Genomic DNA, 20,737 nt, shown 5'->3' with positions numbered 1-20,737 from the left:
CGTTTTCGCCCTCTGCCAGTCTGTAGCTTTGTTGTCCCAAATGTCTGCTGCTTGACCTTGTTCTTATGAACCGCCGTCTTTGAAATTTTAAGGATGGAAGCAACGTGACGCTAACTGTATCCCTCTGCCAGTAAAGCCACAATTGAACCCTTCTTTTCCTCACTCAAAACTTTTCTTTTCAACTCTTTTGGCATGGTCAATAGTTATTTTTTGATTCCAATTACTTTTGAGGTACTACTAGCATTGTTTTTGCCATCCAGCTGGTTCTATTGCAAGAGGATAGTGATGACCACAGCAGTGGTTTTTATACTTTTCCTTGTTTAATAAAATTCGGTTCAGGTGATCACCCAATAATCAGTACCTCACGTGTGCCTGTGTTGGAATTCAACCGACACTGGAATGGAATGGCTGTCATACATGTAGAGATGCAGATTTAAACAAAGAGGAAATCCCAAACTGTTCCACCATTGTGTGACCGAAAACACTCGAATGCACAATCAACCGATGAGAAACGAGAACGGCAACGTCTGAACGCAGTTCGTACTGGAACGGCAATGTACATGTACAGTTCGTGCTGGAACGGCAATGTACATGTACAGTACGTGTTGGAACGGCAATGTACATGTACAGTACGTGTTGGAACGGCAATGTACATGTACACTACGTGTTGGAACGGCAATGTACATGTACACTACGTGTTGGAACGGCAATGTACATGTACAGCACGTGTTGGAACGGCAATGTACATGTACAGCACGTGTTGGAACGGCAATGTACATGTACAGCACGTGATGGAACGGCAATGTACATGTACACTACGTGTTGGAACGGCAATGTACATGTACACTACGTGTTGGAACGGCAATGTACATGTACAGCACGTGTTGGAACGGCAATGTACATGTACAGCACGTGATGGAACGGCAATGTACATGTACAGCACGTGATGGAACGGCAATGTACATGTACAGTACGTGTTGGAACGGCAATGTACATGTACAGTACGTGTTGGAACGGCAATGTACATGTACAGTACGTGTTGGAATGGCAATGTACATGTACACTACGTGTTGGAATGGCAATGTACATGTACAGTACGTGCTGGAACGGCTCTGTGCGGCTCCAGTCGTGAATTGGAAGAGAAGGGGACCGGAGATGATGTGCCGGATGATGAAGCAGCCTCTAAGGTTACTACACCCTGGGCCTGGCTTATGGAACCAAACCTGTGGGAACACCGATTCGAACGGACTAACGATACCCTCCAGCAGCCACTGCAGAAGCATCACCACAACCCATGAAGCAGAAAGAACCGCCAAATCTCCCACCAGACAGCATGTCCCAAATCAGGAGGAAGCAACAGAACTTCTGTTCCGCTCAAGGCTCCCGGGCGGCTGCGGACAGCCGATACCTACCAAACCCGATGTTTGGGTGAGTTCGCCATTTATTTTTGAAAGACCCAATCGAACTTGCTTAAGAATTGAGGAGAATCTGCAGAAAATCCCACTCAGTTGACGGAGACCAACCCAATCCCTCAAAGCGCGTCGCTCCACGCATGCGTCATGACGCAAACGCGCACGGGGTGGGATTACCGGTGATGTCATCACGCCGTTTACACCGTGTCGAGCGCACGGAAGTGGTAATGCACTTACACTGAGAGTTATGGCCGCGGTTCAGCGCGGATATGGGTTCTTCCTGCGTACGGCGCTCAACCTCGCCCGTGCTTTGGCCTCGCAGAATCCTGCACCCCTGTACCAGGTCCGTGCGTTCCCTGAATGGGGGGTTTTGTGGGTCTTGTGATGGCGCGGCTGAAAACGGGCTCCGACGGACTGACTGACTGATTGACGCAGACACGGACTGACTGACGCAGACACTGACTGACTGACTGACGCAGACACTGACTGACTGATTGACGCAGACACGGACTGACTGACGCAGACACTGACTGACTGATTGACGCAGACACGGACTGACTGACGCAGACACTGACTGACTGATTGACGCAGACACGGACTGACTGACGCAGACACTGACTGATTGACCCAGATACGGACTGACTGACTGACACAGACACTTACTGATTGACGCAGACACGGACTGACTTATTGACCCAGACACGGACTGACTGACTCACGCAGACACTTACTGATTGACGCAGACACTTACTGATTGACGCAGACACGGAATGACTGATTTACCCAGACACTGACTGACTGACGCAGACACTTACTGAATGACGCAGACACTTACTGATTGACGCAGACACGGAATGACTGATTTACCCAGATACTGACTGACTGACGCAGACACTTACTGATTGACGCAGACACGGACTGACAATGACTGACGCAGACACTTGCTGACTGACGCAGACACGAACTGACTGACTGACTGATGGATGGGACAGCGATAGGCAGACACGGGTGTTCACATGGCATCACCGTGGACCACAACCGCTGGTAATGGGAACGTCTGTGTATTTGGAATGGGTTCGCAGTTCATCGACACCGGTCTTAGACAGAGCTGTTTCTGCCTTTGAAAAATGTATATTTCCTCCAACGACCCCAACTCCTCCAGGATGTTGTACACAAATCACATGCAGGACAAAGGCATGAGTATAGACATCAATGCGCTTTGTACATGAACCACACAGACATTTGTCTACATAGTGTACAAGGGATTTGAACCTGGGTCCCTTGCGATGGCAACATCAGACAGACCCAGCCCGTTGTCTTAGAGGACTCTTGTGAGCTTCTCGTTTGTAGACATTTTGATTGTCCCACGTGTCTAAGTAATTAAATGAATGAAAACATTTTTTTTTTATACTTGTTAATTTTTTTTTAAGGGACAGATTGAGGGACAGACAAACTGGAAGACCATTTGCTCTTGGTTCATAATCTTTTCCCCCACCCTACCCCCAACCCCTCTCCATCAAGGTTATTTGGACACAGACAGACACGGCAGAGTGAATAACAAAAATAACGAGAGTTACTTCCACCACCGAAGATGGATGGAGGTTATGTTTTCACGTCTGTTTGTTTGTTTGTTTGTTTGTACGTGAGCAGGATATCTCAAAAAGTTGTGGATGCATTCTGATGAAACTTAGCGGACAGGTCGGATGTGCGACGACGACGAATCGATTACATTTTGATGAAGATCCGAATATGGATATGAGAATTTTAAAAGTGATTCTTCACCATTGAGAGATGGGACCAAAAACGATCCTTGCCACCTGGGTGTAATCGATTAGGTGAGAGCTGATTGGCTATTCCCTCCATTCACAGGAGAGAGATGTGGATGGGTCTTTATTTATTTATATATTGACTGCTTTTGACGTTTGCATGTGGTACATGCCTGGGAGCCTCATTGGTATGCATTGCTGTCTGCACTATCACTGCTGATTCACCAATAAGTGATGAAACTGGTCTGGTAGCTGAGGGGGTGTATAGCATTGGTATTGTCGTGTGTGTACTATGTGTGAACGTCTTTATAGTTGTTGAGGAACTCTCGGAAGGGTTTGAAACAGCATAGCGATTACCTTGTGTACATCTTCTTGGGTTGCTTTATGCAGCTTCTTCGGCTATAGGAGTGTGGGAGGGGCAATCATATATATACATATACATATACATATATATATATATATATATATATATATATATATATATATATATATATATTGTTGCGGAAATGGGCCTTAGTGTGTTATTAAATATAGGATTAGCTCAGATCCCCCATTAAACGCATGTTTAGCCAGGTTGTTCGGTAAATGGACGTTACATGTGTGTCGGGAGCTGTAGGAGGCATGTTCATTGTTCGTACAGTGGTGGTGTACCGAGAGGTTCTTCTTCTTCGTTCTTCTCTCCGGACAATAGGCCCCGCCCAGCGCTCTGAGAGGGAGTGGCTGAGAGAAACGAGCGCCGGGAAGAGAAGGTGGGACTGAGAGCACCGAGTTGGGCGGTTGGCTGTACAGGGGACGGCTGTGTTGTTTTGCGATTGGCTTTCATGAGGAGGGAGCCAAAATGAAGGCAGTGAAGGGACTGCATGAGGTCTGTCTGCCATCTGCTGAGGGAGTAACTGAACCTGAGGGTCGAGTCGGCGATCTGCCGAGGGAGTAACTGAGCCTGAGTGTCAAGTGACGATTCTGCTGTATAGAAACGACTAGTGGGAGGCTGCAATCTGCGTCGAGAGGAACTGGCTGCTGTGTGAGTTGGTGATCGACTTTATGAGGAGGTCATCGACAGGTTCAACCTGCATCTAACCATGGAGCCTCTGTTCTTACTCACCTCACGGCTCGACACGTTTGTCGATCCACCTGCGGAGCCCAACACCTCGATTTGGCCTTATCTGGTGAACAGGCCAGACCTGGACTTGTATGCTGGACCTTGTGAAAAGCCAGCTAGAGCATACCATAGATCTTTCATCTTGGGCCGTCGACCTCGCGGGGTCTGTACGCGCCGAGGCTGCGTGCGGAAGCGGTGCCGGGAGAAGAAAAAGGACAATGCCGCCATCTTGCCACACGGCGTGCTTGAGCTGGGTGCTCAAATCTGTTGACATCGGCTTGTCACGAGCCGCATTCGTGCTTTTGACACTTTCCCTCTCGTCCATGAATCATCACCAAGTACTCTGTGTCTTGTCTGCATGCTGTCCCTGTCTTGTCTGGATGTTGTCTAAGGTTTATCTCGCTAGGGCTTCCTTCGAACCCGTAATCCGTAGCTCCCTAGTTAAGAACGGGTTATAGATTGATTATATCATTGTCGTGCATGCTTGCTTGTGTTGTGTTCTCCGATGTGTCCCCAATAAATCTGGCTGATTCGTATGAAGTTGCCGCTTTGGGTTTGTTCGTGCCGTGCTGAGAAACAATTCGCTCGATTGGTACATAGAACCAAAATGGTTACAGACTGGCAGAATTCGCTCGGTCTCTGACAAAACCAGTCTGTAACCGGGGTCTATTCCCCCAGCTGGCAAGGCACAGGTGTATTTTGGTATCGTGATCTGAGGCGCGTAACCCGAGAATTGTGCCGAACCAGCCGGCGTTATAACCCCCGGAGACGGCGGTGCTGTTAAGTGACGCCGAATCTTCAACATTTGGCTGTCAAGAGTCGAGTGTGATTGACATCACTCGTCCGAATCCTTAACACTGGGGTTAACAGTTGAGTGCGAATCCCGCCACCGCTGAATCTATAACAATATATATATATATATATATATATATATATATATATATATATATATGTATATATACGTATATATATATATATGTATATATATCTTTTTATATATGTATATGTGTATATATGTATATATATATATATATATATATATATATATATATATATATATATATATATATATATATATATATATATATATATATACATGAGTTGGTTAAATGACAAGACCAAGCCGATTAAATTTTGGTGAAAATCCGGATCCAGATCTGGCCTATCAGTGGGATACAAAACGTAAACTGTTCAACCTAGCTGAGGTGTGCGCTCTACCGAGTGCCGTTCTAGTTAATGATTTCCATTAAGGGAAGAAAAAATAATTATATCTATGTTTAGTGTTATTAATTGTGGCATTTGATATAAAATAAAACTTTCAAACACCTATGTCCTTGGCAGTGTCCTCTTGAAATATTGAGGTGAGTGGTATCTCTGCAGACATTGTGTGAGTGGTGTCTACGCATGAGACACGTCTTTCTTCTTGAACTACGTATGATGTAACACTGATGACCTGGTGAATATTAGTAGGTATCACAAGATCTTTCCCTCCCTCATTTAGGTGCAGAAGCTGCTCTGTATGTGTCCTGATACGCAGTCCAGAGTCCTCGAACTGGATCAGCGCAGACGGGATGCGGTTGTAGCTTTGGGCATCTTCCTGGTGGAGTCAAACCTGCAGGTTTCACATTCTCCATGTTGCTATAGCTGTGAAAATGGGTTCATATGTGTATGAGTGAAGCACCGTTGGTTCAGGATGGGATTCAGACAGGGAGCTAATGACCATGCAGCAGGAGTGGGGATTTCCTGTTTCCCTTGTAGTGAACACTTTGTTTTCGTGATTTGTAATTTTGAACAAACTTCCATGAAAACGGCACAGTGTTTGGCTGAGTCATACTATATTGGGCCCGACGGCTCATGGAGGGCTAAAATATGTTGTATTTTTTGTTCTATTTCAAAAATTTTTTATAATCATTACATTTATTTTTGTTTTAGTACAAGGATCAACTGGTCCCATACTTGCTTCAGCTTCTGGAAGCTCTTCCCAGGACTCAGTGGATTGAAGACTATGGAGAAAAGAAAGAGAAAGGTGACTCAAATTTTCAAAAAACGTTTTCTTGATTTTCATTCTCTTAATTTGTCCATTGACCTTCGGATAACCAACGGGGTACAGGTAAACGCAAGATCACGTTTACGCTTCGATACCTGTTGGCACCATGGTTGTCCAAATGTTAAGGCCCGGTCACACCTTGACGTTTTAGCCAACGTATGCCGATTTTTGATTTTTTTTTCTAAAACGCTGGCACACGTTGAATACGTTATGGGTAAGTTTTGATAACATTGAGAGCACGCTGAAAAACACTGCCATACGTCGTTGTACGCTGGCTTTAAACGTTGTACTTTTCGGTTGTCCTCAAATTTTTTCATGCTTGAAATTTCACGACGTATGCCGGCGTATGACTCACACGTTCCGCTACGCTGGCCACAAGTTGTAGGCACGGTCTGCGATCGTTGACAGACGTCAACATATGCTACTTGTAAGTTAATCATAAGTTGAGACACGCCGAGGTAATGTTTAGCGTACCCGAAACTTATTTCTAACCTATGATTAACGTGTTGTTGGCACGTTACGCGATCATTGCCACACATCGACAGACGTTACTTTTAAGTTACTCATAGGCTGAAAGACGTCGGTATAATGGATCGTCCTTGCGTCAGCGTCCACGGCCACGGCCAGGACACTTATTTGCAGCATTCTTCAAACTTTTCTTCGGCATGACGAGGATGTTCACACTTCGATGTCTAGCTTGGCTATGATTCCAATTGTCCATCGGCAGCGTCTATTTAAAATAGTCGAGTTTGAGCGTTTTAACACGTTCAGAAGAAACGCTTCAAATTTCCAAACCCCAGCGTCAAAAAACAAAGGCGAGTGACAGCAATTTAAATCGTTCATTGTAAACAATGAAAATAGCTGAGTGGTACCGTTTAAAAGTCGTTGAGTGTAAAAAAATCCAATTGTTGAGCGCAAGCGTCTACTTTCAATCGTGGAGATGCAGCCATTTAAATCGTTGAGTGGCAGCCTATGAACCTACCCGTGGACACGCGGACGCAAGGACGATCCATCATAACCCACACCCTCCCCCTCACACTCACCTACTACTGCCAACATGAACAAACTACTACTAATACTAATACTAATACTAATACTGATACTGTTACTGCTGACATGGACATCGACTCAAAAAGGACTCGAAAACACTGTTGGGTTCCCCTTTTATGAGCAGCATTTTTATATACCAATTCCCAAAACCGCTGGGAACACGTCTTTATATGGCAGTTGTAAGCTAGAAACACGTTCATTTTTTTTTTTTTTGTCGACCGGAAGACGTCATTGGAATACGTCTACATACGTCGATGTGTGTTGGGACTACGTAAAGAATTGGTTCAAAGCACGTCAAACATAAGTTAGAAATAAGTTTCGCGTAAAAAAGACATTACCGCGACGTGTTTCGACTTATGAGTAGCTTATAAGTAGCCTTTGTGGACGTGTGTAAGCGTCCACATATCGTGTGTAAAACTTATCCCCATCGCATACGGAACGTGTGTCATACGCCGAGTACGTCGTAAAATTTTGAACATGTTTAAAATTTCTTGACGTACTCTACTTACTACGACGTATGATAGCGTACTTTAGCGTTCTACTCACGAATACCAAACTTACTCGTACCGTATTTGACGTGCCCCAACGTTTTAGACACATTTTTCTTAGGTCGGCATACGCTGGCAAGATCGCCAAGGTGGGACCGCGATGTTGTCACTTCCATTTCTATGGCAGTTATAATTCGAATCGTTGTGCGTCAGCCTCTTAATAGGCTACGTCACGACATCGTCGGCGATGCGTGCAACGCGCTATGCCGAAGTTAGACTATCGTTGGGCATAGGTTGTGTAGGCCGACAACAGGTTCAGCATTCGTTGGTATAAGTTATCTATAACACAACGAAACGTTCTGTGTCCATTACTAATATGTTATGCATACGACCAACTCGTTATGAATACGTCCGAATCTTAAAAAAAAACATCAAAAGTTCAACGTCAGCCAGCGTTTTACATACATTTTAATACGTTGCCATCACTGGCTAAAACGTCAAGGTGTGACCGGGCCTTTAACGAGTTTAGTTTGTGCTTTTGAGGCAACACCTCCCCGTTCCTTAAATAATTTTCAGCTTATCGGTTGGTCACGCCTGACATCTCCTCCCAGACTAAGTATTTGACTTGATCGGCCTATTTAGTACACTGCAGGATGATGGCGCCCTCAATATGGTGCAGCCATGCCTTTATGGCTCTATGAGAATCGAGTGCCTGTTCCTCTCCCCTGGCCCATCAGCTTCTACGGGGTTCCTTCGCAGCCCAGGACTGTTCCCCCATACCCGGGACTGTTCCCAATTCCCTAAAATTGCTTTTTACCCCTCAGCCCGAATTGGGCTGAAAAAGGGATATTGTCGTCACAGGCGCTATCCGGGCGTCTGTCAACTTTTGTTTTCCGTCAATTTCGAGGAGAACGCCTTGTCCGATTTAAATCCATTTTTGCAGGATATGTTGGGGTTCAGTAGAGGAAGGCTCCTTTCGAAAATGGGCGCACTGCGATTTTCAATGTGGCCTCCATGGCAGCCATCTTGAAATTGGTTTCCGTCGATTTCGAGGAGAACGCCTTGTCCGATTAAATCCATTTTTGCAGGGTGTGTTGGGGCTGGGTAGAGGAAGGTTCCTTTCGAAAATGGGCGCGCTGAGATTTTCAGTGTGGCCTCCATGGCAGCCATCTTGAAATTGGTTTCTGTCGATTTCGAGGAGAACGCCTTGTCCGATTAAATCCATTTTTGCAGTTTGTGTGTTGGAGTTGAGTCGAGGAAGGTTCCTTTCGAAAATGGGCGCTCTGCGATTTTCACTAGCCGCCACGGTAGCCATCTTGAAGTCTGATTGATTTTCGATATGACGTCCAACGTGCTCTAACTGACTGCATCATCGTGATATCACTGCTTCCTTTTACAATGCATGGGCTGAGGTGTTACGCCCGCTTTGCGGAGCTATTTTTTTTTAAATGTCACAGCTATGGAGAGGTCACAGCAAAGCATCTCTATAGCGTCTGTCATAAAAAAAATTTATGCAGAGTTCACCCATCATATTATGTTATACTTAATTTATTACTCTCGCTAGACTGCGAGAGGGTATTCCATTTGGATTACTTGTGTTGTGTTTGTCTGTCTGTCTGTCTGCTTGTCCACACAGAATGTGCTGATGTAGGCCACAATCACCACATGGTGGTAGCCAGTATCACACGTTCTCCTTTTTCAACCTAGTACCTCTATAAAGTATGTACTATTACAATGCAAGTATGCCTGTTAGCGATGTACAATTAAGAATGTGAGCACATCTATAACGTATGTACTATTGGAACGTGACTACATCTATAAAATGCATACAATTACAACGTAAAACAATCTAATAAAACCAAAAAGGTCTGTTTGTCCGCTGTATGAACATGAACCTGCGTTTTCAATGCATCGTCCAAGCACAATCACCGTAAACACACCGCCAGCACAAACACACCACCTCAAACGCACAAGCACAAACACCGCCTCACTGAGATTATTGCAAGCAATGGTCCAGAGATACCATACAAATTTCGCTTGCGAATGAGACTCTTATGCCAAACTTCATCAAAAGCCTTCGAGATGTCAAGGGCTACAAGTCTGGCCTCGCCACGCCGGTCTAGGGCCGGGTTCACGTGTTCAGTTATGAGGGAAAGAACATCACCAGTAGACCGGAAACGGCGGAATCCATGCTGAGTGTCAGTTAGGAGATTGTGGTCTTCCAGGAAAGTCATAATCTGCTGGTTGATAACTCATTGAAATACTTTGCTCACAATGGGAAGAAGGTTGATTGTAATTTTGTTGGATGGATCAGATTTCTCCCCAGAGCCTTTAAATGCAGGTAGAACTGAAGCCAACTTCCAGCACGGTGAGAAAACCGACTTTGATAAGCATAGGTTGTACAATTTTGAGGGAATAGGGGACAATTCTGTGAAGCACATTTTCAGGACAATTGCAGGGAGACTATCTGGTTCAGTAGCTTTTGAAATGTCCAGCCCTCAGACAACTTTGTAACTTTCTGAGGAGGAATCATGACAGTGGATATATTGATGTCGACACGGGAAGAACAAGTGGTCAGCTTCCCTCTTCTTCTTTGAGTATGTCACGTGCAGACGTTAAACTTGCAATGTGATTCTCTCTTACAATGTAAACCTGAGCAAATTTATCTGTGTTATGTCTCACTTGGGGCTATCTATTTAATATATGTTCAAAAAAGAAATCATTTTAATCCTTCCCACCCTCTCCTCCTCCCCACCCCCTCTCCACTACTTCATCAACTACCCATATAATCTCCCCCCACCTTTTCTTCCTCCTCTCCATTTTCTCTACACTCATCACCTTCCATGCCTGATGTTGGCTTCATGGCTAGAGTAGTGGGCTTGGGATCATTGAGTCCTGAGTTCAAATCCTGCTTTCTGTTGAATTAATACCAGGTGGGGTTGACTCAGCCTGTCATCCTTCTGAGGTCGGCAAAATGAGTGCCAGCTTGCTGGTATCCTGCGTCGGAGTGGCGACCCGTCCACGATTGTGCCCAATCGCCAAGGAGACTGCTTAGGCAGCACCAACACTCTGCACAGAGTATGGTCCCGATGGATGGATGGAACACCTTCCCCTTCTGTTTTTGTCTGGCCACCTTTCCTCTGACTTCTCAATTTCTATTTTCTCCATTCTAACCACAGGTTATTAATTTTTTTTTAATCACCCCCTCCCTCGTTTGAATAAGTCGATGCATGGGCTTTTTTACTTGAAGCTATTGTATGTAATATAATCCTTTTGGAGAAATGTGATTTATTTTCTGTGACGAATGCTGATTCTTTTTCCTCATTTGCAGAGAGACTTCCTGTGGCCGAGAATTTCGCCTTCTGTTTGGTCACCTTGATGTTCGATGTTGCACAAAGGGAACCAACCCTTCGACAACAGGTACAGCTCACCAGGATCGGATAGTGTGGCCTTTGAACTGTTTCTGCCGCTCTAACCACCATATGATGATATTGTGAGGTATTGGACCAAGAGGAACATCCTCGAGTTTTGTAGCTCTTTTTTTTTCTTTTTTCTTTATTTCTATTCTTGAGGAAAGATTTACTTGGAAAAGTACTTGTCCTCACTGACAGCAAAAGTATCTTTCCCCAGTGAAGAGAAAGGTTTAAGTTAATCGATCAATTTTAAATTATTTCATGAACTTTGAAAAGTTTAATTGTCTTTCACTCTTGTTTTCACTCCGAGGGAAAGCTCTGAGATACTTATACCACCCACCGCTAAATAGTGGTGCAACATCAGGCGGCAGAGGTTGGATTTGTTGAAAAAGAGGGCAAAATGTCGCCACTTTAAATTGTTACTCCATGAAGATCTGTAAAGTCTGATTGATTACTCCATGTAAATCTACTTTAATCTAAATGGTTTTGACCAAAATTTGTATAAGTAGATATATTTTGATTAGATTTTGGTATCAAAGATCAAAGGTCAGAGGTCATGTCAGGCAAAAATGTGACACGTGAGAACAACTGAAGGGATTTAAATCTAATTTGGTACAAGTATTATAATAATGTGTGCGGAGGCATATCTGGCAATGTCGTGACGTCAGAGAGTGCCCTTCTAGTTATCTTCATACAAGGGTCTAGGAGAGAGGAGGAGATTGGGACCATACTCTGTACAGAGCATTGTTGCTGCTTAAGCAGTCTCCTTGGCTAATGGGCATAATCGTGGACGGGTCGCCACTCCGACACAGGATACCAGCATGCTGGCACTCATTTTGCCGACCTCCGAAGGATGACAGGCCGAGTTAACCCCACCTGTATTCAACAGCTGAGCGGGATTTGAACTCAGGACCCCAGGATCCAAAGCCCACCACCCTAACCATTCAGTCAACACCAGGCATATACACAAGGGTCTAGGCTCATGCTGAAGCTAAACAACAAAAGGCAACAGGTTTACAAATTACCAAAGGGTATGGGAGAAAATGGTTGGGGTGTGGGTGGGGGGAAGGACATACGTAAGAAGGAAAGGAGGAGTAACAAAATCGAACAACAATGGGCTGGAGAAGAACAGCATGGAAAAGAATCGGCGCATGTAGAGTTTGTTTATATGCATGGGTGAGCGCATGAGGTCGTGATGTGCAGCACATTTGAAAGACTGAAGTGAGGAGGATGAGATAATGGACAGAGATGATTACACAATCAGGAAAATAAGAGGACCAATGAATGCAGATGGTCAACCAATTTGTTCTTTGGGACTGTGAGCACTGAGCAGGTGAGGATTTATTGAGGTGTTTGTGTGACCTGTGCTGGCTTGGGGAGGGCAGAGCTATGAAAGAACAAGAGAGCAGCCTTGCTCCCCTGCCCTTTCCTCCTCTCCTGGAAACCTGTTGATTTCCTGCAAATCCACCTCCTCTCTGGAGATTCCAATGGTGCCTCCTATTGTCCTTGTCTTGTCCTTGTTTTTGTTTTGTTTGTTTTTCTTTTAAAACAGAAGTCCTTGTTTTGACTGCCTCAACAAGCCTGGTGTTGGCTTAACGGTTAAGGTGGCTGGTTTAAGATCTTAGGGTCTTGAGTTTGAGCCCCTTTCGGGCCATTGAAATCACATCAGGTGGGTTGACTCAGCCTGTCATCCTTATGCGGTTGGGAAAAATGAGTACTAGCTTACTGGTAACATGGGGCACTGCATCAGTGGCACAGCCATGATACCAGAAAATGATGCAACCAACAGCCACAGGCTACATACGAAACAACAACAACCTTCTCAATAAGAGCAATGTGGGAAGCAGGAGCATGAGCCCAGAGTGGAGAGCCATACTCCATGGAGCTCCATATGAAAGTCTTGTACAACAGAATGAGTTTGGTGCAGCTGAGGAATGCCTTAGCTCTCCAGAGAATGCCCAGAGGGTGACGTCTTTGACCCTAATTTTTGATAGGATTCTCCCACGAAAGGCAATAGAAGATTGTGAAGCCAAGCAGTTCAGGAACTGCACCTCTTCCAGTGGCTGTCCAGAGAAGTGGATTGCATATTTCGAATTTTGGAGGAGAGATGGTGGGAGAGTGGGACTTGCTGGCATTGATCGTCATGTTTCTAGTCGTTGATCAGTGATTTTATCCTGTCCCTGTCTGATGAAGGGGATTGAGAAGCAGCCAGCCTTTCACAAGAGTGATGTCTCATTTTAGACGGTGGAGTCATCGGCCAAATGGTAAAGTTGTTTTAAAAAATAATGTGGTAGACGCATGAAGATCAAGAGTGTCCGATGTGTCCGATGATGCTGCCTTGTAGAACCCCATCTTGAAAGGGAAGATCATTGAAAAGGTGGGTGACCATAAAGGGCTACCTGCTGTTTCACTTTAAAGATTTTCAGAAAGACTTAAAGCTAGAAGGGCACTCTTCGATGTCGCGACGTCGACAGATCTGACCGCTCCCATTATTACATCATTATACATACTTGTACCAAGTTTGATTTAAATCCCTGAACCCTAGACTCAAATTTTTAATAATTTTGGTTTCCAGGCCATATGTCCGATCCGGTTAAAATTCAAAACACATATTCCCCATGACTACTAGATCATAGTTGTGACGTTTCACGTTGATTAATGAAGCGGTTCAAGAGAGAAATTTTTTTAAGCTTTTTGTTCAATCCAGTATGGGTGCCATACCATGTGACATAATAATTATTTATGAACACCCTGGTATCCTCAATGCTTGGGGAACATGTGGGTAAAGTTCCCCTCGATTTGTTCAGTTGTTTTAGAGAAGATTTTTGAAGGTTTTTATGTTTAAAAAAAAAAGAAGTAAATGGCTGCTGAACCATGTGACCGATGACATCATCAAAAAATTTTTTCCCACATACAATTTAGCCTGAGATGGCCCTCAAAATTTTTTACACTGATCGGATAAAGCGGTTGAGGTATGTAATTATGACGTCATAACGAAGCCACTGATGACATTATCAAAAACAATCACACTTATTTGCCATGGGGAGTACTTCACATGTGCCAAGTTTCGATTTTTTCCATGGAGCGGTTTCGGAGATGCAGAGGTCTGAAGTTTTTCCTTTTTTTTTCCAACATAGCTGCCACACCACGTGACGTATGACATCATAATTATCATTAAAACATTCTACATGGGTAGTGACATGGATGGTGAAAATTTTGTGTCAATCAGATAAGTGGTTGCAGAGAAAAAATTAGCACGGACGGACGGACGGTCGTACAGTATGGACGGATGGACAACCCAAAACATGTCTGAACCTTATAGAATAAAAAAAAGGCTCGTTCCATCTCCATCAAATATTGCATACATCCTCAGGATACTCAGGGTCACGTCATGGGCACAAAATAACCTCGCCCCCCCTCCCTTAACCCCAGCTGTGCGGGGCGAGAACTTGAGATTTTCGTCTGTACATGTGGAATAGTGCAATTTGTGTCACCACTGACACCTGTTGGAGGGAGGGAGTACTGATACCATGATTCATTCCCAGGGGGGAGTCGGTATTACTTGTGGGATCAAATTTACGAGCTTAAAATATGAGCCTGGCAGCCATAATCTGAATAAGTTGAAAGCGCTTCAGACAGGAGGGTCAGTCTGTTAACAGCGAGTTTCAGTAATCCGAGCATGACGTTTGTGAAGGCATAATCCACGTGATTTACAGAGGCTTCTGATTTAAGTGGGAACAGGAAGATGTAATAGACGTAAATATTCCATCTTTGAGAAGTTGTGTCATGATCTTGTGCTTTGCATAATTTGTGTCACAAAAGCTTGTGCAATGGTTGACTTTCCTGCTTATCAAGAAGCATGGCATTTATCATTGCCCATTAACCAGGAGATTTCTCGAGCTGTTTTTCTTTGTTACTTTTTTCAGATTTTAGAGGAAATCCTTCATAGTTTGGAAGGCATTTGCGGAATATGCCAGTCACCCCTTAACCATGATAAAGGTGAGCATTCATTGGCGATTGGCCATGAGGGCTTTTCATATTTTGTGATGTCAGAGATGTGCTTAATTGGCATGTTAAGATTATTGTTTTTTTGTTTTTTTCAATTTTTGTTTTGTCGTTTAGCCATGCTTATCAGCTATTAGCAGCATGATTGCTGTTGTTAACAACTATAAACTGTCATCCCAGTGTTTCACAGGCAGGGTAATTCATCAAGTGCCATCCTTCTGATGGACGCATCAAACTGGGCATCTAGTTTGTCAACATTAATTGGTGGACTTTCAAATTCCCATGGTGTCCTTCATGACGATTAGCCGAGCTACAGCCGGCCTCATTACCAAATTACAAATTACTGCCTTAACCACCAAGTCGAGCGACAGACCTGGCCAGCCGGTTCGTGACAGACTTGGGCCAAAAACCTCCCCCAGCCAACTTTACAAGAACGTGGGAATAATTGTGGCCGTTAAAGAAGAAGATGTTATATCACTTTTGCTGCATAATATTTGATTTGACGTCTTCCCAGATTATGTGTGCTGTTATGTCGTACCCTGTTTGCTGGGTTTCTGTCGAGCATTTGGGCGCTGCTCCCCCTCCGATGATTCCTTCCTCTCATGCCTTTTCCCCAAAGATCTTACACAGGTAATTATACTTTTTATATTCGATTTAGAATCTATTCTAATTGCACGATATTCATATTTGGTGACTATTTTGATGGAAAAGTGCAGCTTTGGTGACTGTGCCATCATAAAAGTCAGGAATTTTCGTAAATCACCCTTTTCTGCTTTCAAAACCATCAGACCATAAATAAAGCCATGGAGCTGGAGGGAACCAGGAGGCGATCTTTTCACGATTTCCGTGCCATCATGCCGTCGTCCCTTCTGCAGACATGCTGCTCAAGTGACATGCTGCGTCGCAATGTCAACAGCGTAGCGCTCTCAGCACAGGTGGATGAACTGTTGTCCGGGTGCTTTGGGGGTTATGTACTCTATCAGTTCAACGGGATTATAAACTGCGATTATGAACATCAAACGATGTCAAATCGAAGGAATACTTTGTAGATTTGATTTGAACTGTACAAAATCATTTGTATATTTGAACTGCAATAAAGTAAAAGTGAATTTGAAGACATACCCAACAAATTTGTTAGTATTTGAAAATTTAATGTGTTTCTTGAATCATCTGTCATCTTTAATCCACCAAAAAGAGGTGTACCACCTTTAATCCACCACCAACTTTTGTCACCACTGATATTTTTTGGAAAGGATTTTAAAGGTATTTTTTTTACTTTCTGTAATGTTTCTCTTCTTCAAGACGAGTTAATGCTCTTCATTCTAATGCCTCTCAACAGAGCCCTGACAAAATTGGTCAGATGCCGAGTTCACCAGGATACGCAACTCTGCAGTATTGGGAAGGTTAGTTTGTCCGCCTGTTTGCCCGCACGTGGGATCCGTCTCATAGCTTTTGAGCTTTTGTCACCAAATTTTCAACAAACCTTTATTATGAGAATATGGAGAAAATAATTTTAAAATTTGTCAAAATGTGAAAGGGCAAAGTCGTAGTGACTATAAATAGCCTTCATTAGCCCCATCATAGCACGTCAAGCGCGAGATGCCCTGTTTTTTATAATCGCTTCTGTGTTTCTTTATTTATTACCTCCACCACCGAAGGTGAAGGAGGATATGTTTTCACCCCTTTCTGTCTGTTTGTTACTTGCAAAGTCGAAGGTTTTCCAAGTATATTGGTCAGTCAATTTTGTTATTCTGTCTGTCTGTCTGTCTGTCTGTCTGTCTGTCTGTCTGTCTGTCTGTCTGTGTTTGTCTGTCTGTTTATCACCTACATACAGGTCACAATTCTAAACTGAACATCATGAAACTTTACAAAGTTGTAGAGGTCATCTCAACTGAGAAGCCTATTAATTTTGAGGTCAAAGGTCATCTTGAGGTCAAATTTCTAAAATCGTCATTTTTCATCCAATTAACTGAAAATTTGAACAAGATTTGCATAGTGCATCATTGGATTGGGAAACCAACTATTTTTGAGGTAGAAAGGTCAAAGGTTAACTCGAGGTCAAACTTCTAAAATCATCAATTTTCATCTGATTGACTTGAAAATAAAGCAGTAATTTCACATTGCGTCACTGAATTGGGAAACCAACTATTTTTGAGATCAAAAAGTCAAAGGTCAACTCAAGGTCAAACTTCTGAAAACATCAATTTCAATCTGAAAAATAATCAATTTTCATCCGATTGACCTGAGCTTTGATTAAGATTGTCAATTTTAATCTTGATGAAATTGACAATTTGATGTATCCACGGTAACTTTTGGAGAGGCAGGTGGATTTTGCAAGTATGTGCTCGAGACAATGTCTTTTTACTTGACGAAATCTACGATTTTGTCAAGTATGTTGGTCGGTTCAGTTTGTGAGTTTGTTTGTTACTGATGAAATCTAAAGATTGCGTAAGTATATTGATCACTTCCGTTTCTGTTTGTTTGTTTGTGTGTTTGTTTGTGTGTTTGTTACTTACAAAATCTAAAGATTTCGTAAGTATATTGATCACTTCCGTTTTTGTTTGTTTGTTTGTGTGTTTGTGTGTTTGTTTGTTTGTTTGTAGGCACGATAACTCGAGAACGGAAGAAGCTACCAATGTCAAATTAGACCACGTGATTCAGGAGGGTGATGGCTAGTGCTGATTAGAGTTTGGTCAAAATCGGTCAAAGATCAAGGTCACAGTGAGGTTAAACATAATTCCCTAAATTCATGTGGAGAAATGGAGTATTTTTGCTTCGCGAGACGTTACGAGTTCGTTTTAACTTCGATTTTAATTTTGTCTTCGGTTTTTGCGATCGCTTAGGATGCTTAAAACTCGGTTGTCGAAATTCTGGTAAAATCGGATGTTTTGGAGACGTTTTAAGATTGTATAAAAAATATTTCACTCGACGCATCACGGGTCGTCACGTGATGCAGTGCGCTTGAGCAGACGCGTCGTTGAGTCACGTATGGTTTTGCGTGTGCGTGCTGATGGTGTTTTCGATAAAGATGGTGTTTAAAAGTCATTTTTTATCCCAATAAAGGTTATCGTCGCATGCCTGACTTGCTAAGCCCTCGGATTATGCAAAGATTGTTGGTGGATAGCCGAATATTACGGTTTTGTGACTTTGATAAAATAATATTCAATAATTGCGTGGAGAAATGGAGATTTTGCTTCGCTCGACATTACGAGTTCGTTTTAACTTCGATTTTAATTTTGTCTTCGGTTTTTGTGATTGCTTAGGATGCTTAAAACTCGGTTGTCGAAATTCTGGTAAAAATCGGATGTTTTGGAGTCGTTTTAAGATTGTACAAAAAATATTTCACTCGCGCGTCACGGGTCGTCACGTGGTGCAGTGCATTTGAGCAGAGGCGGAGTTGATCACGTAAAGGTTTTGCGTGTGCGCGCTGACGGTGTTTTCAATAAAGATGGTGTTTAAAAGTCATTTTTTATCCCAATAAAGGTTATCGTCCCATGCCTGACTTGCTAAGCCATCAGATTATGTAAAGATTGTTGGTGGATGGCCTAATATTACAGTTTTGTGACTTTGATAAAATAATATAAAATAATTGCGTGGAGAAATGGAGATTTTTGCTTCGGTCGACGTTACGATTTTTGATGGTTTGGTACAGAATCATCGTAGAAACTTCTGGTTTGCATCGCTACCTTCTCTCGAGACAGCTTTTATTAGACAAGGTCAGAGGTCAAGTTGACGATTTCGTAAGTACCAGTCTATGACTGCTTGTTACTTACGAAATCTAAAGATTTCGTAAGTATATTGATGACTTCCGTTTCTGTTTGTTAATTATGAAATCTAAAGATTTCGTAAGTATATTGATGACTTCCGTTTCTGTTTGTTTGTTTATTTGTTTGTGACTTACGAAACCTAAAGATTTCTTTGGTATATTGATGCCTTCCGTTTCTGTTTGTTTGTTTGTTTGAAGGCACGATAACTCGAGAATGGAAGAAGCTACCAATGTCAAATTACACAGGTGATTCAGGAGCATGATGGCTAGTGCTGATTAGATTTTGGTCAAAATCGGTCAAAGGTCAAGGTCACCCTGAGGTCAAACATAATTACGTAAATTCACGTTGAGAAATGGAGTATTTTTGCTTCGCTCGATGTTACGAGTTCGTTTTAACTTCGATTTTAATTTTGTCTTCGGTTTTTGCGATCACTTTGGACGCTTAAAACTCGGTTGTCGAAATTCTGGTAAAAATCGGATGTTTTGGAGAGGTTTTAAGATTGTATAAAAAGTATTTCAGTCGACGCATCACGGGTCGTCCCATGATGCAGTGCGCTCGAGCAGACGCGTCGTTGAGTTACGTTAAGGTATAATTGCGTGGAGAAATGGAGATTTTTGCTTCGGTCGACGTTACGATTTTTGATGGTTTGATACAGAATCATCGTAGAAACTTCTGGTTTGCGTCGCTACCTTCTCTCGAGAGACAGCTTTTATTAGACAAGGTCAGAGGTCAAGTTGACGATTTTGTAAGTACCAGTCTATGACTGCTTGTTTGTTTGTTTGTTTGTTTGTAGGCACGATAACTCGAGAACGGAAGAAGCTACCAATGTCAAATTACACCACGTGATTTAGGAGGGTGATGGCTAGTGCTGGTTAGATTTTGGTCAAAATCGGTCAAAGGTCAAGGTCACAGTGAGGTCAAAAATAATTCCGTAAATTCACGTGGAGAAATGGAGATTTTTGCTTCGCTCGACGTTACGAGTTCGTTTTAACTTCGATTTTAATTTTGTCTTCGGTTTTTGCGATCGCTTAGGACGCTTAAAACTCGGTTGTCGAAATTCTGGTAAAAATCGGATGTTTTGGAGACATTTTAAGATTGTATAAAAAATATTTCACTCGCGCGTCACGGGTCGTCACGTGGTGCAGTGCACTTGAGCAGAGGCGGCGTTGATCACGTTAAGGTTTTGCGTGTGCGCGCTGATGGCGTTTTCGATAAAGATGGTGTTTAAAAGTCATTTTTTATCCCAATAAAGGTTATCGTCGCATGCCTGACTTGCTAAGCCATCAAATTATGTAAAGATTGTTGGTGGATGGCCGAATATTACGGTTATGTGACTTTGATAAAATAATATAAAATAATTGCGTGGAGAAATGGAGATTTTTGCTTCAGTCGACGTTACGATTTTTGATGTAGAATCATCGTAGAAACTTCTGGTTTGCGTCGCTACCTTCTCTCGAGACAGCTTTTATTAGACAAGGTCAGAGGTCAAGTTGACGATTTCGTAAGTACCAGTCTATGACTGCTTGTTACTTACGAAATCTTTAGATTTCGTAAGTATATTGATGACTTCCGTTTCTGTTTGTTTGTTTGATTGTTTGTAGGCACGATAACTCGAGAACGGAAGAAGCTACCAATGTCAAATTACACCACGTGATTCAGGAGGGTGATGGCTAGTGCTGATTAGATTTTG

At 43.0% G+C, this 20,737-nt stretch overlaps 1 protein-coding gene across 1 annotated transcript in view; it reads left to right on the top strand.

The window, feature by feature from the left end:
• Nucleotides 1-1,579: 1,579 nt before the first annotated feature.
• The window catches only part of PI4KA (phosphatidylinositol 4-kinase alpha), a 189,916-nt gene continuing 170,758 nt past the window's right edge, over nt 1,580-20,737 (top strand). Inside the window, exons 1-8 of the mRNA XM_085859029.1 lie at nt 1,580-1,755; nt 5,779-5,895; nt 6,210-6,303; nt 11,194-11,282; nt 15,202-15,274; nt 15,795-15,910; nt 16,069-16,215; nt 16,620-16,683. Of these exons, the coding sequence (XP_085715155.1) occupies nt 1,660-1,755; nt 5,779-5,895; nt 6,210-6,303; nt 11,194-11,282; nt 15,202-15,274; nt 15,795-15,910; nt 16,069-16,215; nt 16,620-16,683 (796 nt within the window). The 5' untranslated portion in view covers nt 1,580-1,659. The remainder of the gene's footprint in view (nt 1,756-5,778; nt 5,896-6,209; nt 6,304-11,193; nt 11,283-15,201; nt 15,275-15,794; nt 15,911-16,068; nt 16,216-16,619; nt 16,684-20,737) is intronic.

Source organism: Eptatretus burgeri, chromosome 16 (assembly GCF_056783735.1).
Source record: "Eptatretus burgeri isolate ZD-2024b chromosome 16, Ebu_testis_v1, whole genome shotgun sequence".
Lineage (NCBI taxonomy): Eukaryota > Metazoa > Chordata > Myxini > Myxiniformes > Myxinidae > Eptatretus > Eptatretus burgeri.
The sequence above is the reverse complement of the archived record's forward strand: the minus strand, read 5'-3'. Positions and strand labels throughout refer to the sequence as shown.